The sequence below is a fragment of the Alosa pseudoharengus genome, unplaced genomic scaffold (assembly GCF_046254945.1).
Source record: "Alosa pseudoharengus isolate Yale_2024_CS ecotype anadromous, Long Island Sound unplaced genomic scaffold, YU_APseudo_1.1 YU_APseudo_1.1_scf_4, whole genome shotgun sequence".
In the NCBI taxonomy this organism is placed as follows: Eukaryota; Metazoa; Chordata; class Actinopteri; order Clupeiformes; family Clupeidae; genus Alosa; species Alosa pseudoharengus.
This window is the reverse complement of record NW_027468774.1, coordinates 39,353,336-39,372,600: the sequence shown is the minus strand read 5'-3', so window position 1 is coordinate 39,372,600 and position 19,265 is coordinate 39,353,336. Positions and strand designations below refer to the sequence as shown.

Below are 19,265 nucleotides of genomic sequence, written 5' to 3'. Positions count from 1 at the left end.
ACATGCAGCTGCAAAGGCATTCATAACGTTGCCTCACTGCATCTGGGTGTCAGTTTCATCATGTATAGAGTTACATGAGCGAGTCTGAGAGTGCTGCTTTGCAGCTTTAATAGAGCTTGTTATTCCAACAGTGCAACGTTTGTTACAGCATCTATAAATTAAGATAAATAAGAAGACATTGCAATCAGGAGAGACAGAAGTTAATGTGAACATGACAATTGCACCATGGAGATTTTTTTCAGGACAACTTAATCTACAGTCAGCAAAGTATTTGTATTTGAATGTAAATCCAAAAGTACATACTAAATGAATATTTCAACTGTTCAATATCAACCAATGTTACAGGGATTTGAAGTCTAGGATTTACAACAAACTTGTTATTTTGTAAAAGAAAATACAAGTAGACAAGAACATCAATCATTATTTTCATATTGTTTTGATTATGAAGATAATTAAAACAATTAAGTCCCTTTAATTGTCATGTTAACAACAGTGTAAACGATGCAAGGACTACAGAATGAATGAAGTTCCATAAACCATCCTGTTAAACTTATCCGCAAACTATAAAGAATTTATAACAATTTATAAACAATGCATTACCCATTATGTGACTTCGCTACATAACAATCCAGATTCATACCTGTATCAGGTTCAACAGAACATTATTTACATCTCTAAATGTCTACACATCTGAGAAGTGTAAGAGTGCTGATCACGGACCAGCCTTGACTCCTACTTATGAATGATCCCGTATCCATATTTAAGAGATTTCTTGACTCCTACTCATAAATGATCCCTTATTCATATTTAAGGGATTCCTGTCTCCACATCAGTGATGCTGAGATTTCCAGGAACAGCACTGACACAATCTTTGCCCTTATGATTGGATCCCCACCATTGCCATGCCGCATGAGATACACCTGTCGGTCCTTGAGGTGATCGTAGTGACCACAGATGCAGAGGACAGCTACAGACCCATTTGTAAAACACCGTAATATACATGGTATGTTAGAAATGGAGCCAGAGGTCAGCTTCAGGCCTTCCTCCTGAAGGCCAGATCTGCGGATCTGCGCAATCTCTCGGCATGTGGTCCTGAAAAGCAAAGTTCTGTATTTCCCCATTCATGTAGCATCATAATATCATGACAGTCCGAAGTAAAACCATCCCTTGGTCAGACAGAAGAGAAACATAGACATCTCTATCGCCACCATGTCCAAGCAGAGACGGGCCACTGGACTTCAGAGATATGTCCATAAAAGACCCATTTCATCAAACCTTTCCATTCAAAACCCGTCCACAGGGGTTTAGTGTCGAACACACACACACAAATTCATAAGCACACACACACACACACACACACACACACACACACACACACTCACATACGCATGCATTCATTCATGCATGCGTGCGTGCATGCACTTGAGCTTTCGTGATACAAAGATCCAAGCTTTAGGCTGAGAGTGAACTTCACTGCTGTGGCCCTCGTCTAAGAGCGCTGTGCAGGGGGGTCAGGTGTTAGAGGTGGCTGACCACATCACGCCAACTGCTGGCCGGTGGTTCAGAAGGGCCGTTGCAGGAAGGCGAGCGGGGGGGAGCCCACGCTGCTGGGGCTGCGGAGGTGCGCCTCGAAGGAGCCGGGGGTCATGCCCATGACCGTGTCCATCTGCGGGGTCTCGCCTTGCAGGAAGTCATCCTCCTCCTCCACCGAGGCCTGAGAGCAGCAAACACACAGGGGCCATTAGGGGGCGTGACACTACACTGAGAAATCAGCCTGCTTGCCTCAACTCGAATGAGGTCATTGTTCGAAAAAGCAATAATTGAATAATTGAAGACGCGGGGTATTCCGATCTTATTATTATCGCATTATTGAAGTGTATCGTAAGGATGTATAACATACACCTTAATTGCATTAGAACATCCTGTTACAACTTACGGAGCAGAACAAATTGTGAAAGAAATGTGGGATGCTAATTACAGAACCTTTAGAACCTTGATCAACCTCAATCAATCTTTGCTCTGTTGTAATCAAACTATGCTGTGTACATGTTAACAGGAATATGAACGGAATATTCTATTAACAACATGTAAACAACCATAATAACAATTGTCTTATTATGACCGCTGCGCAGCAAAGCGGCGGTCATATAGGTTTAGTCAGAATATTTTTTCTTTTTCGCATGTCCAAATTTCTGTCAATGATTCCCGGGACACTGAAAGACCGGGGTAGACGAAACTTGGTGGGCATGTAACCCCATATGGATAGCATGGAACCATCGTTTTTCATTTTGATCTGTAGCCCCCCCGCTGGACTGCACCCCCCGATAGGAGGGTAGGGCAGACACAGTTTTCTGTGAATATCTCGAGAACCGTAAGGTTTAGGAGGACCATTTTTTTTTGTATGTTGATCTCAAGGGGCCATGTCAACCCATTCCAAAACCACTCATTTCATGTATAGCGCCACCTAGTTAAACACAAAAAAGTAAAAATGAGGTGTTGTAATCGTAGGTATCTGTGACCTAACATAGTCAAAACTGCACGAAATTGGAAGTGTAGGATCATTATGACACCCTCTGTATGCACGCCAAGTTTCATGGAATTCCGTTCATGGAGGGCCACACAATAAATTAATTTATGTTACTATACACCAACTGGCCTGTAGGTGGCCGGAGACAGTTTTCTGTGAATATCTCGAGAACCGTAGGGCCTAGGAGGTCCACCTTTTTTATGTATGTTGGTCTTAAGGGGGCATGTCAACCCATCCCATTACCACTTATTTCATGTATAGCGCCACCTAGTTAAAAATTAAAAAGCAAAAAATGAGGTGTTTTCATCACAATATCTCTGGCTGACAAGGTCAAAACTGCACGAAATTAAAAGTGTAGGATCATTATGACACCCTCCGAATGCATGCCAAGTTTTGTGTACTTTCGTTCATGGGGGGCCTTACAATAAAATAATGTATGTGTACATTTAGTGACGTACACCAACAAGGATTCCCGGGACACTGAAAGACCGGGGTACACAAAACTTGGTGGGCATGTAACCCCACATGGATAGCATGGAACCGTCGTTTTTCGTTTTGATCTGTAGCCCCCCCGCTGGACTGGACCCCCCGAAAGGAGGGTAGGGCAGACACAGTTCTCTGTGAATATCTTGAGAACTGTAGGGCCTAGGATGACCATTTTTTTCCGTATGTTTGCCTCCAGGGGTCATGTTAACCCATTTCATGTGCACACATGTGCACAAACAGATATACACACACACATACATTCACAGTAATCATACGTATGACACATACTCACACAGTAGACATATGTACGCTTGCATGCACAGGCACATACGCAGGCACACACACAAGCACGCACACACACACACACACACACCCACACACACACACACACACACACATAACATAAACATGTACATGCACACATGCACACAATTCAAGAATTTCTAAGAATTATGAACAGGCAAGATGGAGGTGGGGTTGTATAAAATTAATTTTACATGTGAAATCTATGAACTAATCATGTTTTGGTACTTGTTGTCTAGCAGATATCAGTGAGAATTGAGTGTGGATAATGCAATTTAGTGAGACAGTTAGAATCATATAGGCCTTTCAGCGTGATTTATTTTTGTGGAAAAAATGTGCTGGACTGGGCGGCGGTCATATTTTGTACCGCTCTGCGGTACATCTAGTTCTGACTAAGTTAATAGTCAGATGATTGCTGTGCATATACACAGTCCTTGTGTGCTTGTCATGGGGCAACTGAAGTAGAGAGAAACATCAGCATACAGTAGGTGTGTGTGGGTGTGTGTGTGTGTGGTCAACAAGATGCAACAAGCTTTGACATCTCAAACATCTGACATAAACAGAAAGACAGCAGTTGGCAGTTGTGTCAATGAAACCACACTATTTGTCACTGGAGATGAACAAGGAGACACAAGCCACATGGCTTAATGACAAACATTAAGACTCTGCTATAAATCAATGCTCTTGGAGGAATTAACAGAAGGATTTCAAACATGCTTCTGCACAATCCACATGACATTACCACCAAACCAGCAGTTCATGCTTCATCACTTGAAGTTAGGTTTCACCTCAAAATTGCACTTACTTTTCTGATATCCTTCTTCGGGGCATCCACCATGTAGTCGGAGGGCTCTTCCCACACCTGATATAGAGGCTCAATCAGCTTCCCTGACCTGGGAACGGCGGGAGGAAGGTCAAACCAATGCAAAACCAAACTCTCATACAAGCTATACAGTGAACTGTAAACATTCTCACTCAAACAGAAATATCTATCTATTAATGACTGGAAGATCTGTCACTGTGTGTGTTTGTGTGTTATTCCCATATCTCTCGAATAATTTGTCAGACTGATTTCAAACTTGGTGGTGCTATTTTAAGCCTTATTAGTAGTATAGATATAGCTATTTTTTTTTTACTTTAGCTAGCATTATAAGCTAATCAGCGGTTTATAAAACTAATAAAACTGGTCACATTCGATTAGCATGAAAATAAATCCCAGAAAATGGTCGAACTTGGTACACGTGTGTTATTAACCCCTAGGTTCATTTTGTGCCAGATTTGTCCTTTAAGATATTGTTAAAAGATGCCCCATGCATCATCAGTTTAAGATGCACATAATGGCTTTTGCGGCTCTAGCTACAGTAGGCACTCCCTCTCTCACACAACACTGCACTGAATCAGCGCACAAGGGTAGAAGGTCATACATGGCGTACATGTCAGAGAAGAGAAGGGTTAGGGTATATATCTTTTTGTCTAACTGTGGGGTAGACAGCAAATAAGCTAATTTCTCTAAAAGGTGTCATGTTCTTTTGGGGTTGATTTACAGGAGGAGTACATGCTTCCCAGCGTACCTCTTGAGCAGGTAGGGGTCAAAGGGGAAGAAGCTGTCCAGAGGGTTGGTGTTGGCCGACACTGAGTTGCCCCCCACTGAGCTCCGGATGACAGGCAGTGTGCTGCGGTTGTTGCGCTCGATGATGGTGTAACAAAAGACGAGCTGGTACTTCCTGTGGACAGACGACACAAAGCTTTATAAGGAGCTTTAGACTGGTCAGACAGGTTCACATAGCTTCCTGTCTTCAGGGGTATAGTTAAGCCTTTCAAGCCTTGTAAGTCCACAAGATTACATTTTACATCTTATAGTTTAAAAGAAATTAGCACAGGTTCATTCTAAAATGCTAGGATAGCATTTACAACTCTCTTGGCCAGACACATCATTTTATTAAAATAGAAGGATATGTCTCCACCTGTATTTAAACACTGGATTAACAATGTTATGCACTATTTAACACTTAAACAAATTCTTTATTATTTACAGGGTAATAACATTAAATTCAGTAATATCTGGCAACCTGTTCTTACATTGGTTGAACAGATGGACTTTAATGACATTGTATAATGTGAACGTCCCCTCCCCCCTTGTTTTTTTTTTGTTATCTTTATAATATGTCAATCTGTATGCTGTGATTTTGATATATACCCCCCCTTTTTTTTCTTTCTTTTTTTTCCAGTAGTGGTGCGATGTGGGTGGGTGGGTTGTGGGTTATGTGTCCGTTGTTTGTTGTATATGAAAATACAATAAAAAGACTTTGATTTTTGAAAAAGACTTTGAATTTTTTTTTTTTAAATGCTAGAAAAGCTACGTCAACCATATGCTTTGCTTCAGTATGAATAGATCTTGATAGAAGAGCTTTCTAGGGTTGGGCTGATGGACGAGGTCATCATCCATCGTGAAGGTTGATGGACATCATGATGGGAAGCAACCATTGTGATGCCACGCCCCCACACACGCAGTAATTCTATTGACCCCGCTTTAACATAGGCTAACACATAAGAACTTTCACTGGAAATGAAATTGAACCTAGAACTGATGCATATGCAGGACTGTCAGCCAGAGTGCGCAAAATAAAGCACTAATTAGTCTATGTGAAACTACCGTCTTATTCAAATAAAGCACTAATTAGTCTATGTAAAACTACCGTCTTATTCAAATAAAAATAATTCCTGATTGTGACATTGTTATTGTCTTTTTTAACATGTCTTGCACTGTAGCTACCCTGGAAATCCAGTTAGTTTCTCGCGAGAGCACAATGGAATTGTCTCTGCAAGACACTGGCAATGAGCAATGATGCACACTACTTTTACCCCACATTGCTGGGAACCAGCTAAACTGATGAAGACAGCGCTGCAACGTTGGAGGACAATACACATTGGTCGTAGTGTTATCCGATTGCGTCGAAGTCCGAAATCATTCAGAGTAAACATGGTCTAGTGTTATCCAATTGCGTGCAGTGAGATTTTTAAAGTATATAAGTATATATACTCTTTTTGATCCCGTGAGGGAAATTTGGTCTCTGCATTTATCCCAATCCGTGAATTAGTGAAACACACACAGCACACAGTGAGGTGAAGCACACACTAAACCCGGCGCAGTGAGTTGCCTGCAACAACAGCGGCGCTCGGGGAGCAGTGAGGGGTTTAGGTGCCTTGCTCAAGGGCACTTCAGCCGTGCCTACTGATCGGGGTTCGAACCGGCAACCCTCCTGTTACAGGTCCGTGAAGTGCTACCAGTAGGCCACGGCTGCCTGCATGCTTGTTGCCGCCCCTCGAGTTGGGCAATTACATTGTTCTAGGGCAGACCCGTAATCTTTCTAGATTACCAGGGTCTGGATTTTTCAGGCTAACTGTAGCCTACATTGAACTTAAATTTTTTATATTTTAGCAGAAAATAGTCCTAATGAATTATTATTATTACAACTAGAGGAAATTTTTGCAGATTGTCACGTATAGCTCTAATATTTTTCCGAGGCTACAGCACTGAAGCGCCAAATGCGTTCTTCTCCACCATGTTTTTAAGAAACCATAGATGGGTGTGCGTACCAAAAGAATAATTCCTGCACGCGCCCCAGCTCCTCTAGTCGGCATGGCCGGCAATAACATGGAATGAGATGTGTAGCGTATGAGGTTGGTAGCCTACAGATTAGCTTACTGAAGATTTTAGATGAGTGATCGTGATAGTAGTCTTAAGGTTTTTTTTTTTGCTAGGCTCAGCTAAGGCTGCCAATGTATTTCACTGGTTGGTGCACAAGCAAATGTTCAGATTGGTTGTCTGTTCATCTTTTACACGGATTTCACTGGAGCAGATCTTGCACACAACTGAGGTAGCCTATGTCTCTTAGCTGTCCACTTTAAGTTATGTCATTTTATGTAGAATTCTATACATTTATTTCTGTATCTAGACATATGGTAATTAGTGTAACTATAATCAATCCCCCCCCTCCCTAGACAATATCACCATTGTCCATCACGATGTTTTACTGTACACATCGTCAAATGCCAATTAAGAGGACATCGCCCAACCCCTAGAGCTTTCCCATCGTAGTTCCCATTAATAGTCGTTTTCAGAAAGCTTTTCTATAATAACTGGCTCACATGACACTTCGCTACACACAACACTCCTGAAAACAAACAAAAGCTAATTTAATCTTGTCGCGATCATTTTTTCGATTTGAGAAATGTGTGAGGAAAATCCAAAGTGCAAAAAAGTGCAATCATGGGTGGGTCAGCAACACAGTGGTGTCACACAAGTCAACATCCGCATTTGCTTGTTGCCAGTTGCTGACATGAGGGCTCTGTGTCTGGGACTGTTGGGGGGGGGCAAGGTTACCATGACGACACGGAGATGCTGTGCACCACGTACCTGGTGATGGCAGCGAACATGTTGGTGATGGCGGGCAGGCAGACCTTGAGCGGGTTTAACTGGCACATGACGATACGTTCCAGATTCAGGCTCTGTAGATACGCCAGCCCTAAAGGCACCCAGAATACTGAAGTCAATACAACTGTATTCAATGTAACTATACTCAGTTCTTCACTTCCAAATACAGGAACAGGTGAACAAAGCTTTATAAACATGGTTCATAAATGTGGTGTCCTAATGGAATAACGTAATCACATACTACATAGACTACACCAAGAGTACCATCACCTCTTGACTTCTTAACTTATTTTAAAGTACAGACAACTTTCCAGAGCATGAACACATTAATGTATTGCATAGATTAAAAGGCTTATCCAGGAACCAGCTAACCAACACAACAGCGCAACATGTATAAAAGTATAAAATAATCAAAACTACATTCACTCTCCGTGTATAGATCAAGACAGACTTGCGGAACAGGCTGCAGGGCAACAGTCTGACAGCCTGCATGAAAATAAGCATAAATGCTCCGCACTTGTAAAAGAGTGCAACCGCCACCGTACCACCTTGACTAACATTTTCTGCGGGAAACCCTGACCCACGGCTCCACTCTGGTCTCACCTTTCTTCATGTTGCCCTCCACGAGCGCCCTGTGCCTAAACACCATCGTGTAGAAGATGGCCTGGCAGGCGGCGTAGAAGGGCCCGTGGAGCGTCACATCACAGAAGGAGCGCGAGCTTGCGTCCTGGCTGTCGATGTAGAGATGTAGCCATGGCACCAGCAGGTCCAGACACGCTCTCACCGTGCTGAGGAGAGATGAGCAGGCAGATGGAGGTCACATGCAAGCAGTGACAAGAAACTCAAGCAGTGACAAGAAACTCAAGCAGTGACAAGAAACTCAAGAGTTCAGTTTCGCCTTATAGCCACCTCCTTACAAGAGCAGCACAGTGAAGGCCACAAGGGGCTGACGACTTACGGTACGGGCAGGAATTTGGCACGTGCCAGGAAGCTGCCCATGTAGCCGGCTGCTGCCTGTCTCAACACAGACGGCTGGGATGGGCTCTGCAGCTGTTTCCATAGGTGGTCTAGAAATGCTTCAGCCAGCCCCTGAGACACAAAACACACACCCACACAACAAATAAACATAGGGTGAGGATTTAAACCAACAAATGAGCAATTAAATACCAGGAACCGCACAGTAAAACTACGCCCTCGGTCAATACCCACCAGGCGGAAGCTGCAGAGGTAGAAGACGCAGTACTGCACGTGGCAGGAGGCGTGCGTGGGCAGAATCAGCTTGTCAAACACAGCCAGCAGGTCCCGGTACAGCGCTTTGGTTCTCTCCAGCTCCAGCACAGCTGCGGCAGGGAAGCACAGGTTTTAGCAGGAACCTTTAGCATATTTTCGGGCCGAGTTCAGTGTGTTTGTTCTAGATCAATTCTAACTGTACTGTGTGTCGCTGCCCATAAAGTATCAATTGGGTTGAAAGAGACCAAAAAAAAAGCCTCCTTTTTAGCTTCTGCTCCTGTCTTGTCATTGGTACCATCAGGCCATTCAACAGGGCTTTGCTCCATCCAGCTCCATCTCACCTGATGCATGGAGATGGAAGGACCTCCAGAATCCCTTTCGACTTTGCTGTGTGTTCTGAGGGTGTTGTATGGGATGTCATTTAGTTTAACCCTTAGAACCCGATTGACGCAAAGTGCGTCAAAAAACACACCCTTTCTTCTCTGTTACATTGCTCCGGAACGGTTCATCGCAGCGAGATGAAACCTTTATTGCACGACAGAGCAGAAGTGGGGCTTTCCAACGAGACTACACACGTGTCTGTACGATCAAGTATGAAAATTTAAAAAAATCATGAAATTAAATCAAATTGCATCATATTTACAGTCTATACTTCTCTGCATTCACCTGCACACACATTACTCTAGTTTGAATTACTCGCGAACCCGTGATCGCATCGATATGGCAAGCATATCAGATGAAAGAGGGGACACAGGGCTATCCATTGGTACCATGTTTATCGATCCTTCTGGCTTATAAAACCAGACGAAGTGACTGCAAAATAATAACGTCATGTACACAAACCAAGCTGCACACTCATTACTCTCGTTTGAATTACTCGCGGACCCGTGATCGCATAGATATGCCACGCATGTCAGATGAAAGAAGAGACTCAGAGCTATCATTTGATACCAAGTACATCCTTCTGGGTTATAAAACAGACGAAGTGACAGCAAAATAATAACTTCATATAGCTGGACTTACCCCACGTTTTTGTCTGTTCTTGTGGCAAAGCATGTTTATAATCCAATGCTATCATGTGTTTCTCTATGGCAAAGCATGTTCATATTCCGGTTTTGAGATCCTAGCAAATTCCTGCATGGCATCCAATTCAAGGCTCACATTGCATCCCAATTTGTTCAACAAATAAACACCTTTTTTGCCTTTACTTTGTTCATGGCAATGCAGTAAAGAGTTGAGAATTATTATGACTGCATACACACAGGCACGCAGGCTAACACGCAACCTCGGGTCAAGTCAGGTCAGATCAGTTCGTGTCACAGATATGGAGCGCAGAAAGGTCATTTTTCATCACTAAATAAAAAATGGCATTTATTTCCGTAAATCACACAGCAAATATTTCTGTAAATTGCTCAGCCCCAGAGTATCCCTCCAACATGGCAATTATATTGCCCGATTCAGGACAGTCTGCCCTACACACACATGAAATGCATGTAGAGCTGTGAGCTTGCTGTGGTGAGATACATGTCGAAATATAATAATTTTTATAATACACTTTTTATATTTTAATTCTTTAAAAATCAAAATAAAATCAATGCTAGTATTAATACATGAAATGATGGCAGATCTGAATAGCCTAAACTCTCCTGAAAAAAACAATATATAATATATGTGTGTGGCACTTACAATGACCAGAATAAATCCTTATGAATAAAGGTAGTGAAAATGCCCTAAAAACAGCTTAGGGTTCTAAGGGTTAAGAGACAAATATTGCCCCCCCCCTCCATCCTTTCATTAGCAAAACCATTCCAAAGTGCTCAAATGGTTCATATTATAGTAAATGCCAATTGGGTGTAAAAATCATGGAGCATAGTGGCTTCAGTACTGTGGAGTCCATATTGTGTCTCTTACCATTCTGGTGGCACACGTCCTTAATGAAGGCCAGCAGGACCCCCATCAGTGTGTCCAGGCGCTCCGCCACAGGGTGGGCCATCGCTGTGCAGTCTGGAGGGGTGGGGGCCAGACCCGAATCTGTGTCCTCATCCTGCAAAGGGCAGCAGAGGGCAGACAAGGACAGGGATGACTTGTCACAATCGGAGTAGGACTTTTGGGATTTATGTCAGGTGTTAGTGCGGATACGGTGGCTTTGGATTTCCTCTAAAAATCCTCCTGTTCACGCCGAAGCTCATTCCAGTCACTTTCATTAGTATGCTTCCAGTCATGTAAAATGCTCTGCTTCAGAGTCAAGGACAGAGTGATGTCAGAGCTCATATTTATGCCAGAGACTCACCCGTGCAAGCCCTGCGTGATTAGCATTCTGTGCAGCAGGGTTTTCTACCAAGGACAGCAGAGCTACACGGACCTACCATATCAAACAGGCACTCGTCCTGCGATGCTTCGTCGCTCTTCTGTTCAGCGTTCTCTTCCATGTCCTCAATTTCAACACGGGACGCACTCACCTAGATCACACAGACATGCCCACATTAAACACTAGATTTTGAGTATATGGAATGTTTTACATCCAATTTGTGTCACGTGTACTTTGTTTCTTATTGCCAGCTTTCCAAGAGACCGAGAACCACGACGCTTAAAGGTACCCTTAACAAGATTTACTCTCGGGGTGCCCTTCTGGTTGAGAAGCGCAATAATAAACACTCAATAAATAAAGAGCTGGGGTAGCATGCAGTAGTCTGAAAAGTTGTGCGTTCAATTCCCGGCTTTCACTGTTGTGCCCTTGAGCAAGGCACTTAACCCCTAGTTGCTCTGGGGACAATGGCCCTTGTAATATAATTGACATATAATATAATATGTAAGTCACTTTTGATAAAAGTGTCTGCTATATCAATAAATGTAAATAATACTGCACTAACTACGAACAAGAAACAGCACACAGGAAGTGACTGGATTAGCAACTAGTCTACCAAACAGTACCCCTAACAAACATAATGGCCAACACAGCACATCAGCATCAGTGCTATATGAAGGCTATATGAAAACAAGTCAAATAGAACGGATTAACTCACATCCAGTGTCAGCATTTTACTGATGAGGAGTTCCAGCATATCTCGTCGCAGAGTTGGGATGTACACTGTGATTCTTAGCAGGTTATGAACGTAACACTCCTGAAAACAAAACAACAATTTCCGTCTGATGCTTGTCAAACAATTTGTCAGAAACATTACAGAATCATGGCAACCTCTTACTTACAAGAGTTCTTGAAGACTTCTGAACAAAAGGGAAGTGATCAGTGAGAATTGGCATCAAGAATCTACTTGTTCTGTAGGCAAAAAAGTCCACCACTGAGAATACGACATATTCAAGCAACACATATGAACTACATAATTTTGCATGATTAAACAGTGACTTATCAAAAGAACACTTACGATGGAACATATCTTGAAATAATTTGCAAGGCTTGATGACAGTGCTCAAAGTTCCTAGGGAGGTCTGACATGAGGGGGGAAAATTGAGTTTTTTAATTTAAGCATCAAACAGCACTATTGAATTCTGTGTTTATTCCATGCCAGACTCACACCGATGTACTCACTTTCATCGTCATCATCTGAATCAGAAATATCCACATCGCCCTCCCGGATTCGCACCCTTGCTGCAGAATGAAAAGAGAAGTTACAAAAAAGACCAGTGCAAAGTCAGAAATACCATGCCCAAACTGTAAGACCAAGCGGACGAAGAGATGAGGTGACCACCAACCAGGCGTAAAATTGGAGACGACTATTTTGAGACAAGTCCTGAGGTACACAGTTTGGGCAGATACAAGGTTGCTCAGGAAAGACAGATATTCATCCACAACAGCTTGACTCCGTCCCAGCCAAGGAAGTCGCTGCAAACATAACAAATTACGGTTTTAAAAAGGCCTATTCCATAAGTTTCATCTCTGTATACGGATGCAATATTCAATCCCAGTGGTTCGCTCACCAAGACAACGTAGATAAGTTGCTCGTGGTCTTTGTTTAACTGAGTGACACACGCCCTGAATTCTTGTAGCCAATTTATTATCTGAGCGTCCTGGTGAGAGAGAGAAAGCAATTGTATATAAAAAAAAAGTTATTGCCACATTCCACAATTGTGTATGCCTACTGAAATTCGTCACCTACTTTTATGTCAGGGTCTGTCAATTGATGCTTGAGTAGTTCGTAATCTCCTTTGTCACCCTGCAATACAAAACCATGGCATTGAGTCCAGAGACAAATGCTAATTCTCTCAAGATGTAGCCGTCACATCACATGTATGTTACTGCCATACTGTTACACTTTACAATACCTTTTTAAATTTAGCCAACGTGTTGGCAACATAATCGCCGAAGCGCACTGTTTTCATTGGAGGAGTGTTGAGGAATTCCCGACCGTCCACTTCCATGGTTTTGACTCGAATCCTCAGCTCAGTTTAACTTTCTATGAAGTGGCAATGAAGATGATCATAATACATTAGTGTACCATAAAATTACACTTATTTCACCAAACAAAGAAACCACACTAGTTTGTTAAGCATGTGAAGTAAGTTTACGTGCAGCTTTCTTGCTAACGCTAGCATATCGCAGCTGAGATTTTGTAACCCTGCTATCTCTATATTTTACTATTTGTGCTACTACGCTATGGTAGCATATTTCACTTATACTTACAAAGACGGGTATGAGTCGTAACAAAAACCCTTTTAATGTAACGAAAAACTAAACAATTTCGGGCATAACACATGTGCCAACATGCTCAGGTTTTCACAACAGGAAACACGTCAGTCACTAAGCCTGCCTACCATAGAACAAAAGCATACAGTAGGCCTAAATCTGGTTCCACAATGAAACCAAAAGGGTACCCTGCCATCTAGAGCAGTGGAGAGGTAAAATCTTCAGTGCACAAACAATTATAGGCCTCTGCTATGCTGCTTCTGCAAGTGTCGTGTCCTCACTAGTTTGCTAATAATTTGGAGAGATCAACGAGTGATGAGCTGTATTTAAAATGACCCACAAATACTAATTAAACATAGGCTATGGTTTAACCTAAAATCCATTGTCTGAATGTTGGTTGAAAGAGTTTCTTTATAAAGATTGACAATGTCTTTAGTTTATCCATTTATCCTGTTGTGGTTCAATGAACTCTGTCTATTACTGAATTGTGTCTATATTTGGTATAATGTATGTAATTTGTAATTTGTTATTTATTTATTTAAAACAGGGACAGTACATATTAATACAAATTAAAAATGTTAATGTGTATATAAGATCATAGCCAGTGACTAATTTCCCTCTTTAGTCCCTTGGGCATGGTTGATGGTCCCTAATATATAAGAATATGTTAAGTACATAAAACAACATTAACAATAACAACAAACAAACAAGCAATGTAAAAATCAACATGACAGCAGTTTTGATTGTCCAGTAACCATGTTTTTAGGAAATAAGGTAAGGGTTGACAGTTCACATATTGCGCTTGGTAGAGTAATTTCCTGTGTATTAGCCACATTGTGTATAAGCCACAGGACAGTGTCTTATGCAAGTTAAAAGAAACAAAACCATATTAAAGCAACACCTTGTACCTTATAAGAACCTTATAAGAAATGGTTTCAGTGGTTCATCAATTCATAACATGGTGAACGGCACTTCTGCATTCGCTCCGCGGCCCTCTATCGGCTATAACCACACTATGTAAGTTTGCCAGATCGGGTAGCGGAGCTGTTTCGATGGAACGAGACATAAGAAAGTACAAATTTGACTTGCATCTGATGTTGCAATACATCGTACTTTAATAAAATCATGCAACATATTCTACCTTGTCTGTGGACATTGTTATTTGCAAAGCCGGTGCTGCATAAACAAATAGCGTGTGTGCGACAGTAGAAAAGTTCTTTGGTGTTGCTTTAGTACCATATTAACTGTCCCCGTGTATTAACCTCATAGCTGAAGAGCTGAACTGCAAAATCAATGTATAAGCTGCGACTAATAGTTGGGAAATTACGGTATTGTATTCCAGGTTTGAGAAACTCTATAAGAGAATACAGCTTGTCCAAAGGCACTACGCCTATAATGGGACTAAGCAATCCCCTCTAGAGCCTGCTCTGGTTTGCTTGTGTGGATTGACCTTTTTATCAATCTTGTAGTGGAGGTGGGGCTAGACAAGGATATGTTTTAAATACCAGAACTCCAGAGTCAATTTAACAGTGTTTTCCCAGCTTAGAAATTCAAGTTTTTTCAAAATCTGATGGTGGTGGTATGTTTTGGGTTTTCTATCTTAAACTTTAAGAGCTTGTTTGTATGTTTTAATTGGCTTTAGGTTGTCTTACAGCCAATGCCCAACTCGTTATGCATTAGGTCATAATGCGACATGATCATTGCATTAAAATATAATCTGACAAAGTTTCAAAGTTAAGTTGTTTCTTATATGTCTAAAATGGGACAGGTTAAACTTTGTTCACTGTTTTTTTTTTTGACCTGCTGCATGAAGCCATGTTGTGAATCAAAGATCACTCCTATTTAAATTCATGCACAACCTCAAGCTTAACCCCCCGCACCAGAAGGTTGGGGTTTGTATTGGTGTTTGCCCTTTTTCTAAAATACATACAGACAATCTTTGACACATTGAGGTGTGAGAACTCTCTAGCCAGTTACATACATCACTAATGACAGCTGTTAGTTCTTGCAAAGCATATCACATTTTGAGCAAGTAAAGAACTGCATCATACATTTGGCAGGTTACATGTGGTGGACAGCAACTTGACATATAATTTATATAAAGACTAAATAGCAGTGGTCCTAAGACCGAACCCTGTGGTACACCAAGATTGTTGTCACACATCATTGATTTCATGCTTTACACTCTAACACACTGTATCCTTGATTAAATGATTCCATCCATTTCAATGTGTTAAAAGTAATAAAAGTACAAAAAACAGCCCCAATAACACTGCCTGCATCAAGCTTGGATTTTATGGTTTCCAAGATGAAGCAGACGACAGTCTCAGTAGAATGATGTTTCCTAGTTTAAAGTATATGGACTGTTGTCTAGATGTTTAGTAAGTTGCTCTGCAACCACTTTTTCCGCTATCTTAGAAATTGTAAGAAGTATACTTATCGGTCTATAATTACTAATTATTGTAGTCTCCTGATTTGAGGATTGGTGTAATGACAGAACTTTTCCAGGAGTCTGGGAATACACTTTCAGTTATTTATTATGCTGGTTATTGGTGCAGTGAGGGATTGTTTATGAGTTTTAAGAAACATTGTATCCATACCAAATACATCTTTGGCTCTAAAACGTTTCAGGCCACGGATGAACCTGCCGGCCTGCATACTGAGACACTGTATGGAGATCAAAAAGTGTTTCCTGCTTACGGCACTGTTTCCTGTCATCTTTTTTTTTAAATGTTTGTCCAGATTTCTTTAATATTCCACCTTGCGTTACTTATTATACTATCATTTTCTTTACAACCACCATACCACACCACAGAAGCCAACTGAAACAATAATACTACTAAGAATAATAATACAAAAACACTTTATTTCTTAAGAATAATAATACAGACATTTTATTAGGCTATGACCCTCATAAAAAGGGGGAAATTAAAAAAAATGCTGTCTTTCTTATTCTTAGAATTCTCTCAGTGGTTCCCAAAGAAATTATTGCTGCTTAGGCTACAGTTAAACTTTTATATACAGTACATTTACACATTAAATATCTATCTATTTAAAAATCTGTCTATAACAGCAATGAGGATGCATACATGCAAAGGCTAAAATGTTGGTCTTCCCCAAGTGAAGTCTGATGTCATGCCGGAAAAGTTAACCCATATAACATTACATTCTGTAAATGATCAAGCATGACTTTGTGCCCACACCATTCACACCACATTCATTATTCACACAGGCAATCTTGCATAAAATTATAATTTAATTATAATGTGGCAAAACTAATGCCAAGCTTCAGTGAGACATAAAAATATTTTATTTGAAAAATAACACTCATTCATTTGCATCTTAAAAATGTAATTTCCAGGCTGTAATAGTAAACATGATGGTTCAGTTTGAGTTGAAGATAATGAGCAGCAAGCAAACAGAGATAAGGGGAAGCTAGGTTGGAAAATCCAGCCTATTTGACCAAAGGTCGTTGAGGTGTGTAAGGAATATAGCCTATTGTTATTGCAGCAGGTGGAAAGAAATCTGCCATTTTTTTTTATGGCACACAGCTTTATCTTCATCAAGCAAAAAGTCTTTATAAAATTAATCTTCAAACCATGACTTTCAAATTCACATTAATTTCCATCTAAATGAATTATAGGAAAAATAAAAATATAATTTGAGAAAGAAAAAAAGTGTTAAAACTCTTCTCGTAAACATCATACAAAATTCAAGTGGATTTCAACAGTTCTGGATCGTCAATCTGTGGGGTTACATAACATAAAGAGGAAAGAGGTTAGGTGACAGTGAAAAAATAAATATACGAAGTCACAACTTATGATCCCTTTTGCCCTTTTGAGTTGCCCTGAATGCTATATTGACTAATTATTAACTGAACATATCCCAAGTTTCCCTTTCAGACAGTTCACTTCATGACTTAATTGTTGTGTGTGTAAAGTTTTAGGCTACTAGGCCTATAGCCTGCTATTGCATATGGCAAGGAATTATGTATAGCCTATATTTACATATACCTTGTCTCATTATAGCAGGCGAATGGCATAAGGACCTCATATGGCAGATGTTTCCGTTGTACTATCTAGCACAGGGACTTCTCCTTCAATAGCTGCAGACACGGTGTGCACGTTTTCTTCGGAGCCCATTGAGACTGCCACTGGGACTATTTGGGCATCTGGGAGAGTTGAGCGGCCAGTTCTTGTTCTGGTTGCACCACTGTGACCCTGAGCTGCCCCGTTCCTCCTGAAAGACCGACTTATTCCACTAGTGAGACGACTGGAGAATCGCCTCACAACGCCTGCCAACCCTTTCTTCTTCAACAAACCAACGTCATCCTCCAGGTCCTCCGGTGGGACTTCGATGTTTCCCGTATACCAAAACACCCACCATATAAGACTTAGGAAGATAATGATTGCTCCAGCATAAATGAGAAAGTCGTAGAAAAATACATCAAGAAAGACACCAAGCAGAAGTATGAGCAGGCCAAATATGTCAAAGGCAACGGCAAGCCAAAATGCACAGGAACATCGTCCTAACCCATCAAAGCCAGGCTCCATGTCCAAAGAGTTTGGGTTCTGTTTATTCCCACCTCCGGCCATTCTTTTAGCGCTTTTGTCCGTATCTTAAGTCGCGTACCATTTCAAAAGAAACCCGTTTTACTACAGCTCGTGTAAACTGATCCAGGTGAGGAAACTCACCGCTACACACTTACCTGCGCGAGGGCACGAAGGAGTGGCCGTGGAGGGTGTGGATGCGCTGTCGTAACAACGGTGAACTTCGCCAGCATAGAACTCAATGCTTGGCACACGATTTGGTTTACTGTGCTTCCGCTCTATTTAGAATGAAAACTTAAAATGTGGAATTTAAAGCTATACGTCTGTCACCCAGAGAGAGAAATGCATGGCGATTTTTGGGAGATGTTCAGCCCATATGCTGTTCAAATAACCACACATAGTGGAACAAACCTGTTTAACATAAAACGGACAAAGTTGTAGTCCTATGTCTTTCTCACTCAGGCTGTCGATTCTCAAATGCAACTGTATTGAAATTAGAATGAATGTCATGAATGTCAAAGTTTGTCCTTATGTTTTGATTGAAGGACTCAATTAAGTCAGCATTTTTCTGTGTTTTTCCACATGGGACATGACTCTGTTCCTGTGTGATTCTGTCCCCGGACTGAGTATATCTGTATGTGTTCAAAGATAAGGGGATGTTTTTGCTGTTATGGATGCACCTTTGTGGTCATCTGCTCAGAATTGTCAGTGTTAACTGGGATCTGATTCAGTGTGGTCCGTGTAAGCTGGGATGACCAATGCCATTTCCCGTTGACCTGGAAGGGTCCAGAGCAGCTGGTGAATATGTGAAACCACACACTCTCTCTCCCTTGGTGTTGACTAGTTCTATAAATAAAACCTTGTTCTTGATTTTTCAAGCCCATCGTCTGACTTTGTCTCTATTTACTGTATTACATTTACTGCCGACATCAATGAAGGGACTTCCGTAAGTGTGATGACAGCAGACATTTTTTACTTTTATTATTTTTTCGGGATGACATTTCTATAACACAGCAAAGACACCTGATGTTTCATTCTATTCTTCTGGTCCATGACCACTACATATCAATCCACAAAAACAATTTGGAAAAC

The 19,265-nt window shown here is 41.3% G+C and overlaps 3 protein-coding genes across 3 annotated transcripts in view; 1 reads left to right on the top strand and 2 right to left on the bottom strand.

The window, feature by feature from the left end:
* LOC143102566 (syntaxin-binding protein 4) overlaps positions 1-4,936 on the top strand; it is a 58,666-nt gene extending 53,730 nt beyond the window's left edge. Inside the window, exon 23 of the transcript XR_012982607.1 lies at positions 4,863-4,936. The gene's annotated coding sequence lies outside the window, so the exon portion shown is untranslated. The remainder of the gene's footprint in view (positions 1-4,862) is intronic.
* On the bottom strand, positions 81-13,711 carry rrn3 (RRN3 homolog, RNA polymerase I transcription factor). Its single transcript, XM_076266247.1, has 18 exons — positions 13,621-13,711; positions 13,263-13,393; positions 13,097-13,153; positions 12,918-13,007; positions 12,693-12,822; positions 12,529-12,588; positions 12,365-12,428; positions 12,189-12,258; positions 12,005-12,103; positions 11,348-11,440; positions 10,893-11,025; positions 8,961-9,091; positions 8,710-8,840; positions 8,355-8,539; positions 7,734-7,842; positions 4,888-5,040; positions 4,122-4,209; positions 81-1,714 (listed from the first exon to the last, which is right to left on the bottom strand). The coding sequence occupies exons 2-18, from the start codon at positions 13,356-13,358 to the stop codon at positions 1,562-1,564; spliced, it is 1,842 nt and encodes a 613-aa protein (XP_076122362.1). The 5' UTR covers positions 13,359-13,393; positions 13,621-13,711; the 3' UTR covers positions 81-1,561.
* A 2,758-nt stretch (positions 13,712-16,469) lies between these two features.
* Positions 16,470-18,384, bottom strand: LOC143103284 (transmembrane protein 238). Its single transcript, XM_076267099.1, has 2 exons — positions 17,637-18,384; positions 16,470-17,368 (listed from the first exon to the last, which is right to left on the bottom strand). Exon 1 carries the CDS (start codon positions 18,216-18,218, stop codon positions 17,673-17,675), a length of 546 nt encoding a protein of 181 aa, XP_076123214.1. The 5' UTR covers positions 18,219-18,384; the 3' UTR covers positions 16,470-17,368; positions 17,637-17,672.
* Positions 18,385-19,265: the final 881 nt, after the last annotated feature.